The 13,249-nt window shown below is 39.4% G+C and overlaps 1 protein-coding gene across 1 annotated transcript in view; it reads right to left on the reverse strand.

Annotated features, from left to right (window-relative positions):
- Window positions 1-13,249, reverse strand: part of SNTG1 (syntrophin gamma 1) — a 460,796-nt gene that overhangs the window by 15,510 nt on the left and 432,037 nt on the right. Inside the window, exon 19 of the mRNA XM_089899181.1 lies at window positions 2,807-2,917. Within this exon, the coding sequence (XP_089755307.1) occupies window positions 2,807-2,917 (111 nt within the window). The remainder of the gene's footprint in view (window positions 1-2,806; window positions 2,918-13,249) is intronic.

Genomic DNA, 13,249 nt, shown 5'->3' on the forward strand with positions numbered 1-13,249 from the left:
ACTTGAATTTCTTAAATGTGGGAAGGACAGTCTATATATGTTAATTAATCACCTTTACTAACTTCTCTCCTAATAATAATACTGCTATTTTTTTTAATACTTCCTTAGTTGTTATGCTACATTCTTTAAAGATGAAATCATTCATCAGTGATTTATCGAGTGTCTTCCATACGCCAGGTACCAGGGGTATTTATTCCTTACACTTTCCCTGCAAGGTAGCAGTCATAATTTGATGATGAATTGCCCCTGGGAATATAGCCAGGAAATGGTAAAGATGAGATTTTTTTTTACTCAAGGTTACCTGATCCTAATTTTCTTTCCACTATATCATGTTGCCTACTCTCTCATTAAAAAAAAAAAAGGGTTGCCCTAAACAGAGAAAACGTTGAATTCTCAAATGACATCAGTTTCAACCATAAGCCATGCTTACGACAGATGGTCGCATGAGTCCTGTGATGTGATACACAAAGCTGGCATTCTCCTTGCTTTCCTCCTGTGACGGTCCTTTTGACTACTGCTCACAAATTGCGGTTATAAGGTTATAGCATAGTTAGCAATTGTACTAGTTTTAATCTAATATAATTTCTATGATATTTGCCGAGGTGATACACACCAGTACGGCTAAACAATTCTATAGAGCTGGCCACTGTTCTGACTGGCGAGTGTCACTTGTTAAACAGTCTCCATATTTAATTTGGTGCTTTCAGTGTTACCCGTGGAGGTGTTACTCTCTCTCATTTTATAGAAGGAGATGGCGACTTTAAAGAAGTTTGGCAACTCACCAATGGTCAGATTCTCCCACTGGTTTTAAGACTGCTCTTTTCACTATTTAAAAATCACTGCCTTGATATATGTATACGTATAGCTGATTCACTTTGTTATACGGCAGAAACTAACACACCATTGTAAAGCAACTATACTCCAATAAAGATGTTAAAAAAAATCACTGCCTCTAAATTCAAGAAAAACATTCAATAAATATCTTCTGAAACTATTTCTTATTAAATGAATTTATGAAATATTGCTTAAAACATTATAAACAGAAAAAGTAGTATTTAGAAGCTGGCAGACAACTAATGACTAGAAAAGTTAAGGAAGTATAATTAGGTGCATGTATAATATGTGCCACGTTAAACTGAAGCCTAAATACTACAGTTAGTAGTCATTTCACTGCATTTATCTTTTTTGCTTCATGTTGTCAACTAAGGATTTGTTAGCACACTGAAAGTATCAGAAGAGAAGGAACTTATCAAATCAAACTTATCAACTAGTGGCTGACACTCCACGTTCGCCAGAAGAGTATAGAACTGACAACATTAACACCATTCACCCGTATTAAGATGTGTCCTGTGTGTGAAAGATTGGGAAATCCACCAAAAGCTAAAGATACATACTTTTGGACAATAGTAATGCACTGTTCATAGTAACACTAAGAGCCAGTTTAAAGAGCGGTGTAAGTGACACAGAGTAACGATCCACCCATGGCAGCCGGAGGGGAAAGCAGAGGTGCTGTAGCCCCATAGAAAGGTCTGCGCTTAGGGATGGGCTGTGATGGGGTGTAGATGTGAGAATTAGGAGACAAGCAAATGGACGGAGCGGGTGAAGTTACCCAGGCCTCTGTCCACACTGATGCGAGACAAATATAAGGCAAGACCACTTGGAACAGGGAAGCTTTAAAGAAACGCAGGAGGACAGGAGTCAGCAGAAAGGAGCTGCCTGCACAGCCCCCCTTAAACAGCCTGCAGCCCAGGAGGAGTCAGAGGCAAACATAAGGCAGGGGTGGGTATTCGTAGAGAGATTCAGGTCAAGAGCTGAGGGGACTAAGGAGAAAAATCCAGACAAAAGCATGAGCTGATGTATAAGGCCAGAAAGGCATCGTCTTGTTAAAGGGAGAATGAGGGCCTCTGGTCTGGACACAGAGCAGGGCCGCAAGAGACGTGGACGGGAGAGTCAGGTGGGCTCGGTCCCTGGAAGGCTCTGAATGGCAGGCCAAGACTCCCCCTGGATTTAATACATACAGGAATGTAACAGAATTACGGTGATTTTAATCCGGAGTTGAAAATTTATGTCTCAGTTTTCATTTCCATAGAATTGATTTTTCACTTTGGTATTCATTATTTATTCTTTCTTCCCCACTGAAATAATATATTTATAACTCATTCTAACCCAAAGACTGTTGCTGTGAATTTCACAGAAGGGTAAAGGAAATCACTCAGATTTTGAATATTTACAAATATACATTCATAAGCACAAAAGTAGTGAATCTTTCTGATGAGTTAAAACAACATAGTTAATAAATTTCAGAATACTGAAAATTTGCATGGAGCAAAGCAAAAAAATCATTCATTTATTCATTTTATTTAACATAGAATAACATGGGGAAAACATAAATTGATTAAAAAAATATTTTTCTTTGGGGATTTGTGTTCATATCTGAAGAGGGAATCAAAAATGATAAACTAGAGTCAGAATATTTTAAATTATTATTTAGAATGTGAAACCATCAAGAAGGTGACTGTTTTAGTTCCCGGAATATTATTTTAGTGTGACACAAATACAGTTCGTAGGGAATTAAAACTAGGAAATGCAACTTGTCGTGTGTAATTTATTTTAAGGTATACGTTTCAGTGAAAACTTGCCATTAAAATCTTTAAGTGAATTTATTCTTTTGGCCATGCAGTATATTCCAAGGTAAGAACAGAGAACGTGTGTTTTCGCACTTTTGGGTTTCCTAAAGTTTCTCCCCTTTGTTTCTTAATGGCATTAATGTAGCTAGAGGTGGTCTTTGTGATGAGTTTCAGTTTACCTTTGCTTCAATCTGTTTAGTATCTGGATTCTGAAACAAAAATTTGATTTTGCTCTTGCCGTCATCCGAAGAACCTTTAAGCTGAGAAAACTTGTACCTCCAAAGTACTGCCTAAAGGGAAAAAAAAAAAAACACAGGCGAGTCAATGCAACTCATAGCTATATTCAAACCAAGAAATTGTTCTTTAACTGGTTAAAGGTAATCATATTGATTTAGTCCTATATCCCAGTATTAAAAAGTAAATGAAAATATACTTATCAAAGGCTTAGTATTCAATATATCCTTTAATTTCCTGAAATAACTTTGGTTCCCATGAAATTGTCATTTTAAACATATATATGAATAAATCAATTTGCGTATCTGGTTTTACATTATCATGAAATAGAAACAAACTCACTTAAAGCCTAAGTCCATGCCAGTGAATCAGCAAAAGCACCTATTTTCCATTTCTTTTTTTTTCATCCATAGAAGTGATAAGGTGATTTTCAACTGATAATTCGTAGAGCTCTCTCTTGAAGCTCAAACTAATAACCCGTGTCTTTGTCAAGATGAAAGGTCAGCCTGAGTAACCGATCACAACGGAAACTTCCATGGTGCCCTCATGAGACAAACCAGCATGAACATCTCATGGGACCAGCCCCACCCATCCGCGGGGCCTCGGTCTAGAAGATCATGTGGCTAAAAGCCATCTTCCAATGTGGCAGCAGCAGGTTTAGACAGTATGAGATCTACATGCTAATTTAAAAAGTTTACACTTTTAAAAGTATAATAAAATAGCAACATCATAAAGTCCTTAAAAATAAGGATGAGGAAATTCTCAGTAACATATAATAATGAGGCAAAATGAAGTTACACAGAATACTGCTCATTTATTTATTCACCAAACATTTATGCTCTTATATATTAAGCATTTTATTATATATTTAAAAAGACACCGTCAGTTTTCTGAAGATATTAGTCTCTGTATAAAGTAGATGTCTTTGCTTTTGTTCTTACTATGAGGCTACACAATCTATACAGAAGCAATATCCAGTCATTACAAATCCTCTTAAATGTTTGCCTTAAGTCTATCACTATAAAGCATCTTTTAACAATGAAATTATCTGGGGCAATTAACTTTCTGGAAGAAAAATAGAAGAGTTATATCCTTTATCTCACAACTTCCTCTAAATAAAATCCTTTATGTTTTAAAAAGTGAAATAATTTAAACAATCCAGGAGAACTACACGGTAGTAGGTAAGTGAGTATTTAGTAACTTTTGAAAAGAGGGAGTTCTAGATTTAGGACTAGTAAGAAATTATATATTCATTTGTACAATTAGGGTTAGGGTGAAAGAAAAACAACAAACAGTGGCAATATAGCAGGAAATACGGTAAAGTATAAGGAAAATCCTAACAACCTAATAAGTAAAAAGACAGTACTACAGAGAAAAGTCATTGAAGAAAATGGAAAAACCATTACTATTTCTAATAAATACGAGAGCATGTTCAATCTCACTAGAAAAAAAGAGGAGTGTGATAATATTACAATGACTTCGCTTTTTCCAAACGTTAAATTAGCAAAGATCACTGAAAATTAAAATAACTAAAGCTAGCAAGTTTACCTTGAAATATTTGTATAAAATTCCTGGGAACTGTGTGAAATTCTTTGGGGCAATAATTATAATATATACTAAAGCCATAAAAACGTGGATGTTATGTGATCTAGACATTCCCTTTCAAAAAATTAACTGTAAGGAAATACAATATATGAAAAATAAAGGAAAGTGTTAAACACCTTATTATTAATAAATATAAAAAAATGAAAACTCTGAACAATTTGCATTAAAATAATGCTCATAAGAGTCATGTATTTACATGGAAAATGCAATAATATGACTTTAAGGGGTACATAAGAACAGGAAAGCAGGTATGTGTGTTAAAACAAGGGAGGCTTGTAGAAGGCTGCGGGGGAACGTCTGCCAGAAACATTATCATACACGGCTCAGGTCCTGACATTAACCTACCATGTGGTTTTGCACAAGAAACTATGCCTAGCTTGGCTTAACTGTAAAAGTAAAGGTTGCAAATTCTCAAATTATAATTATAACTTGAAATAATATTTCATATGTAGTCATAAAAGTAAACCAGGAATTTGCTATTTCAACTAGCTGACCTTTCCAAAGGCCAGACTTTAACAGCTGTTAAAGCTCATTATTTTAAAGAGTAACAAAATTAAGAATGCGGATGAGGCAGATACGGGAGGGAAGCCTGGAGACTTTTCGGAATATGGAGCATGGATCCTCGGCTGTGAGTAGATCGCACCAAAAATGAATAAAGTAGTTAATGAATCTAATGATGGGCTGAAAGATTGGTCAGTTAAGAGGTAACTCAGTAAACTAGTAAGACTTAGAACCTTCTAGGTAAACTGTGTGACTTAACATGCCATGAAATCATTAACAGCAATTTGGAGGAATCTGAATCTGAAAATATAATCAGTAAAAGTTACACAGGTATAAAAATTGGCTTAATTCAAGAACCTTTGGAAATCCTAGTCTTTATACCTGTATTTTGTTTTTAAGATTCTGATAAACATTATGGCAACTATGTTAAGAATATCAACGCTGAAAAAGATGAGTGGACACCACTGTTCTTAGACCATTCTATTTCTGTTGCCATAACGTTGTTGTAATATATTTAGATAAGTACATTTAAAATATCCTTTAAGCATAAATTTTTATGTAGATCAGATGACTCCCTTTCTAAATCAAATTTTGGGCTTCAAGTTTTCTTGTTGATGTATCAAAATGAAGCTATTGATACTGATTTGTCTCTATTAGCAGAAGAACTTCACGATTAAATGATGTCATTTGTCTATCAATCTTTCAATTAGAAAATCAGTTAACTTTAACTTCTTTTCCATTCAATTTTTGGAATCAAAGTAAAACTTCAGAAATTTCATTATGTCAAAATTGAAATATCTCTTACTCTGAATGCTATCATAAATTCAGTTAAAAACTTCAGCGTTGGATATGTTATTTGTTATTGCAACAATAATATGAATTTGTACTGTTGGTAGAGCACAGTGTTATGGTAATATCAGTATTTTCTTAAATTAAGAAACGTATGCAGCTAAAGTGTACTTGCATTGATTTGGGTGAATACGCCAGAAAACATATGCTAACGTGGGAACTTATAAAGTGCTGTGAACTTTCCAACAGTAGAAGGGATATGATGTAAGCAAATAGTACATAATATCTCCTGAACTCTGCAAGCCCAGGGGTCTCTGCCCTCTCTACATAACTTTAACCAAGGGGCGTTGGTTTTGGATTGGAAAATTCCTGCAACCAGTGGTAATCTTAATTTGTTGAACTTGATGGATAGCAAGTCCAAAAGGAGGGAAAGAAAGAAAACAAACAAAAGAACTGATAGCAAATGTATGAAAACATTTCTGAGGATTTTTGAAATCTAGAATTCCACCCAAAGTCTTCAGAATAAATGGTCACAGGCCAGATTCTCATTTCCTCAGAAAAAGAAACTCATTTAACTTTCTTCAGCTAGCTTTATCCCATGGAATAGATTTCAAGAAATTATAAAAAAAATTTTCCCTATAAAATATACTATTTAATGGATTTTAGTAATAATGGAGCCAAAATACCTTACTAGTGGTATTTATTAAAACTTTTCTTTTGTTTATTTTTAACAGTCAGAAACAGTGCTCAACTCAACATCCTGTCGGAATGACTATATGAAACGATAAATTTAAAATGTACCTGGCATTTTGAAGATGTCTTTGAATATTTTTAAGTGACTAAAACATGCAAGCAAAGATGCCGTACGTGTGGAGAACACAGTAAGTCCCAGCATTTTCAATAGTTGTAAAAAAGTCACTGAAGGTGGCTAAGAAACACGGTGGGTAATAGGAAAATATACAGTAAAAGGTTATCACCCAAAGCGCTCTCACAATTAAAGACTACAAAAGAAAATTCTGCAAAAGAATCATTTGCCTCTGAACTACTCTTCGTAATACGTACGCTTTCTTTAAATTACTGCAGGCTCTAACAGTTTTGGAAAAAATAAAAGAAAATAATGCAGGCAAACAGGTAATGCTGAAACCTTTGGATTCAATGCCAATTGGGTTTGATAATTTAAGGTCAGCATTCTTAAACCAGTGAGAAATCTTTATAAACTATGCTTACAAACAGTGAGTAACCCACTTATGACTGAAGATGAAATGCTCAGATATCATCAAGCAGAATGTTCATGTGGAAATCATGAGGCACACAGCATGGAATCCATCCCTCATTCCTGACCTTGGACTTCACTCAGGGCCTGTGAAGCGTTCCAGGTGTCCACGGCTGTCCTTCAGTGGAGTGTCATCTTTCTCACAGTGAGTGTGACGCTGGTCTAGACCCTTTCACATCCTCCCACTAATCCCTGCAATAGCTAGGGTACTGCCATTTTCCAGAGGATGCAATTAAGGAAACATCACGTACATTCATAGTATTTCACAACTATTAAGCGGGAATCAAACCCAAGTCGGCCATGCTCCATGGTTCCTACTTTTCTTTTAGCCCAACCTGCTTCTTTGGTTTTCTACAATTATTTGCCTAACCAAACATCAAAGACCCATCGATTGAGCATGATTATAATTGAACTTCCATCGCAAACAGCCTGAAAGATCCTTAGAATAGAGGACAGACTCAGAGCCCCATTTGGTACAAGACACGAAACTCAGGAAAGTAATTTGCTGATCTTCTCAAGCATAGTCTGTTCTGAGTCATCATTGCTCCTTCTTTACAATGCTGTTGCTATTATAAGCGTCTTTCGCTCTCTCTCTCCAAGTAAAAAGTGTCCCATAAGCTACCCATTTGTTTAAGATTCATGGTTAGAATTGGCTTAAAGTTTAGAAATGCCAGTGATCTAGAGAACTTCAGTGGGAAGGGAAAAGAAAAAGCTTTCCCTTCCTCCATATTTTCGACATTTACCACAGAGACTTTCCGAGCCGGCTGTAATCCCCCAGAGACGGGTGGCAGAGCGGGCTGCAACTGAGGGACTCAGGTTAGCAAATGAATCAAGTGTTTGTATGATATCGTGTTCCTTAGTTGCAGACTATTCAAAAATATAACTCATCAATTGTATGTCTATAAATGGAAAGTGAAGCTGCACAAATGAGATGAAAAACTTACATGCCGAACAAAATAGGCAAACCAATCTCTAGGGCTTCCCTGGTGGTGCAGTGGTTAAGAATCCGCCTGCCAATGCAGGGGACATGGGTTCGAGCCCTGGTCCAGGAAGCCCACATGCCGTGGAGCAACTAAGCCCGTGCACCACAACTACTAAGCCTGTGTGCCTAGAGCCCGTGCTCTGCAACAAGAGAAGCCACCGCAATGAGAAGCCCGCGCACCGCAACGAAGAGTAGCCCCCGCTCACCGCAACTAGAGAAAGCCCGCGCGCAGCCACGAAGACCCAACACAGCCAAAAATAAAATAAAATAAAATAAAACATGAAAAACTCTAGAGTAGAATAATAATAATAAAAAACCTCTAATACATTTATCCGTCTCTTTATCGGTTCACTGTGGGCAGAGCCTAATTTCTCTCGCCCCACAGAAAAATTCCTCTTCCAAAAAATGAAATAACGTCTATATATGAAGGTAATTTAAGCTCTGTGTCATCTATCTTCTGAGGAATCTAAGGCTATTTTGCAACATAGGAGGCAAACACACCAGAAAGCACAATCTATATGGATTACAACTTATTACACAGAACACGTTAAAAATTACAACAAAATTGCTTTGGAGGCAGAATCTTTTTTTATCTCCCTGTAACACCAGTCGCCTGGTATTTGGCAGTTAACTAGTGTTTGCCCAGCAATAACCACAAACATGCTTTTTCTTTTTCTGCTGCAGTGTCTTGATGGGTCTCTTGTTAACCAGAAAATCAAATCTTCCCTCAAAGCCCTCTTTCTGCTTTGCCTCCCCCTTCGACTTTGCAAGCAGCCCAGGTACACACCCCCTCTGCTGCCTTCCATCCTCCCCTCCCCACTGAAATGAATTAACAACACATGTTAGAATGCCAGTGTCCCGTAAGCGTGTCCTCTTCCTTCCTTTTTTTCTGTGGGTGGGTTAGGAGTCCTATTTAGTAGAAAAGCATGACAAACCTTTTCTTTAAGAATATTTTTCTTTACACATCTTTATCCTTCTCATTTGTTCTTCATTCATGTCAAATGTATCCTAATTGATTATGTTTTTGAACTTTATAAATTACATTTTTACTAAAACTAGTACATCAACTGTACAGTAATTTTGTAAATCTTATAAATGTGAATGGAAATGATGAATAAAGGGAGAAAAATAGTAATATGAAAAGAAAACAGAATTAGATGAGAGCTCATGGCTCCCACGTGTTTCCTTGGCAACATCATTTCGTCAGCACATGCCTCACACGTCCTTAAATTGATTCTGTGTCCTTGGACTGTGCTTGAGTCTGGATTAGGGCAATGTCTCCACCAATCTCAGCTGTGATGCGTGATGATCAGTGCTGCACCAGGGGGTGTCTAGGCCTCCCCTGAGTCTGTGAGGGAAGGCTTTCTGGAGGCAGATCTGCTCTCAAGGTGAACGTAAGCTGTGGAAATGTCATGTGGAAAACCATGGGGTACGGCTGGATCCTCAAAAGCTGGGAGACACAGGAGATGATGCCAAATCCAGACAGAGACCAGAACCCTGAGAGGCTTCTATCCTGTGTTGACAGATGTCATAAAGGCAGTAGGAAGCCACTAAAGTAATGTAACAAGGGAGACTGATGACATGGCCGAATTTACATTTTAGAAGCATCATTAATCTGGCAGTGGCTGGGAACAGGGACAGAAGGGCAGGTATCTATGTCTTTGTAATGCTTTGGCTTCTCCCAGACTTCCTGAAAGCCCCCAGTTCCAGATGTGTCTCTTTCACTAGACTGTGGACATCTTGAGAGAAGGGAGTGTACCCTTTTCTGTGTTCCTCGTGTCTGCACATAGACGATACATAGGAGTGTGTGCAATAAATATTTACATCGAGAAGGCAGGTTTGGCTGATGCTGCCGTAACCAGATGAGAAGGGGTTGCCCTACTTCCGTTAGAGTGAACCTTCCAGATTTACTCAAGGGCAGCTGTTGAGGAAGAGGCCCGGGTATAGAACACAATTCAGATTCCTTCTGATAACGGAGAGAGGAACGCAGAGAAGTCAGAATCAGGAAGACGACCAGCTCCGGGGCGGGCCCTGTGCTGAGACGTGTTCGGGACGCAGCCTGAGGGATCCAGGCGTGCGTCTGAGCTCCAGTTAACAGAACCAAAACTTACCATCCCCAGGCCAGGGGCCTAAAGACTGGATGAAACTTCCTGATCAAACATATTTCATCCTGATCAAACGTATTTCATTTAAATTTATTCCCCCCAAATGGACTCTACACTATCCCTATATGATATGTCTATATGTATAAATATTTTCATCAAATATATGGAACATTCACAGAGGGGTATACAGATGTTCACTTTGACAATTTATTTGGAATCTCTCAAACAAGAAAGAAAAAGAAAACAGAAGAAAAGTGTTTCTAAAATGCAGACCTTGTGTGTTATTTTGTAATAGCTTAAACCCATCAACCTGGTGGGTTGATTGTACAGAGTACTTCTTGTAATCATATCTATGTAAAGATATAGAATAACCAAAATACATGTGGAAAAAGAGGTACTAACATGTTTCCACACACTGCTGGATGTGGTGTGCTATTTGTTATTCGTAACATACTAATTTTATTTTGAGAAACTTTACATGCTGTCTGTGTAATAAAGACTGGCAGAAAATTTGGGTTTTCTCGTATAAATTTCTTGGATCCTTAGGGTTTTGTTTTTGTTTTGTTTATTGTTGTTGCTTCTTTCTGGCAACGTGATAAAATTCAGCCACACTGATAACTCATATTATCGATTCTCTGTAGAAATCAGCTCTTTTCTAGTGATTTCTTTTTAACATATGCACACATCGGTGCCAGCTCAGTGGAGAGTAACAGCTCTAGAGAGAAAAGGAAATGAGTTTACTGGGATAGCTACATCTAAGTCAATATACCTGTACAACATAATAAGCCATCACTGCTTTATTCTCCTCCAGGTTGTCTGAAGGCTGCTCCACTACAGAGATCAAGCAGTTTATGAAATAACTGCTAAATTAACACATAAGTTCCTGCACATTTTATTCTTGAGGCAGTGCCAATTCTTCACTTTGACTATTTGATCTCTAACATTTAATTATGAACTTTATTACTGTGAGTCAATCATTTTCCTTTTCCCCCTAAGTATAAGAAAAAACTCCCCAATTCAAAGAAATCTATTTTTCTAGAAATTGACTCACATGTAAAAGGCATCACTTGAAAACTATTATGTTCATTAAATTAGCAACATATAACAAATTACCTTGGGATGCATGGTCTTTCTGTGTCGAATCATCCTGATTTGGTTAAAAAGCGGTTAAAGAGGAGAGTCTGAGTCACTCAAGGTGGGTGAGGGCCCCTGTATGTCCAGGGCCTGAGTGGTCTGCAGAGGACGGGTCCCATGTTGGGGGTCCCAGTGGAGCCTAAATTCTGTTCACCCAGTGAACGTGGAATAATTTTCTATCTCGGTTCCCTGCTGACACCTGCCTGCCAGAAATCTGTTTGTGTTCCAGACCAAGAAGTGTCCCGGGGGAGAGGCCGTCCTGAGGCTGCGCGGTGCGGGGACCAGCCGCCAGGAATGCACCCGGGCATTGAAGGCCACGACATGCGTTGTCTGTTTATAGTATCTGGGTCCTGTGCTAGGGCACACGCCACTGGAACGGGTTTTCCAAGAAACTTAGAAAAGTCACTGAACTACTGTGAGACACACAGTATTAGAAAAGTGAGCCCGATCCTTAAACAGAGTAACTACCCAATGACGCCTCTGTGGCTACTTTCAGGAGAATAATTCCCCAGAGCTGCCCGGGTCAGAGGCTCCGCCCTTCTCTCCAAGCCCTGCTAAGGGCACCTCGTCCTCCTTGTTACTCAGGTCCCTACAGCTCTGCAAGCTCCCAGGTCTAAGCCACACGCCCAATAACCTCCCCGCCCCCCCTCCACTCTTCTCCCCTCCGAAGCATCCTCCCCAAGGCGCCAAGGCCATCACAGACAGCATCATGCTTCTGCCATCAGGTCCTGGCGGCTTTGGTGGCCCTCGGCACTGTGGCGTGTCAGCCCTGGGTTCATCACCCCAGATCTGTGCTCTGCCACCGTGGGCCGGGCACCCTGCCCTCTGACTTGGTGTGGCCTCAGCCATGTGACCTGCTGTGACCAGTGGGAGCCTGTAGATGTCCTAGCAGCAGAGGCACATGAAGAAGGACTGCAGGTAAGGCTTGCTCTGTCCTGCCTGTGTCACCGGCAAGAAAAGGACGTGCTGGGCTGACCTCCTGGCTCCACAGGAATCAGGAGTAAGGGGAGCAGAGCCAGGTGGGGGATGCTTGAGGGAACCAGCCATGTGAGGAGTAAGCACTTACTGCTCTAAGGCAGGGAGGCGCTGTCACTTCGCCACCCAGCAGCGCGGGGGCCGCATCGGCCACGAAGGCCAAGGCCCCTGCTATCCGGTGCTGCCTGCTTCACTTTGAACGTGGCCCCGCGGGTCCTGCCAGCGCTGTCACCCCCTGCCTGGTCAGCGGACCGTGACTGTGGATTCCGAGGAGAAGGCAGCTTCCTCTGAGTACCACCCGGCGCTCTTCCCCTCGTTACACGCTTCCAGCCCGAACAACTCCCTTTGCTAAGAACCAGCAAACCTCAGATGAGCCCTTTTGTGTCCATCCTCTCCACCAGGCGCCGTGAGAACAGGGACCTCTATGAAGCAGAGACCCAGGAGGACTGGAGGGAAAGACACGTGTGCTGAGTGCTACTTTTGTAGGAGATGCATCAAGAAAATGTTCATTCTTATATTCTCGAATTTTCCTTCTGGATTTTTAACAACTACCTTTGATAGGAAAGAGTTGAAATATTATTGAATAAAAAACATAAATCAAAAAGGAAGGTCTAATTCTATTTTTAGAAGTTTAACCCATGGAATTTATATTATGATTGTGTTGTAACTATATAAATGCATTTTAGAAAAAGTCAAATTAAACATATTGTGAACTGTGTGTGTACATGAAGGTCATATGTCCTTGGCAAAAACAGTAGCTCGAAGATCCTCAAAATTAGTGTCCTTCAACTTATCCAAGCCACAGAAGAGACTCTCAAAAATGAAAAGTGTGAATATACGCCATATTAATTTCCTTTCAAATTTTACCTTGAAACACTGTAAAAATTAACGTCCACTTAAAGATGTGAATGCATTATGAAGATTAAGTGCCCAATCAGACAGTACAGTCAAGTGTTCACAAGGTGACACTCCCTGGCTTGGGGCCTCCAAACCCTGAAATTCCCCCATCCTATAATTCTAACAT

This window comes from Delphinapterus leucas, chromosome 17 (assembly GCF_059928025.1).
Source record: "Delphinapterus leucas isolate spDelLeu-1000000601 "Yukka" chromosome 17, BTC_Dleu_Yukka2, whole genome shotgun sequence".
Taxonomy (NCBI): domain Eukaryota; kingdom Metazoa; phylum Chordata; class Mammalia; order Artiodactyla; family Monodontidae; genus Delphinapterus; species Delphinapterus leucas.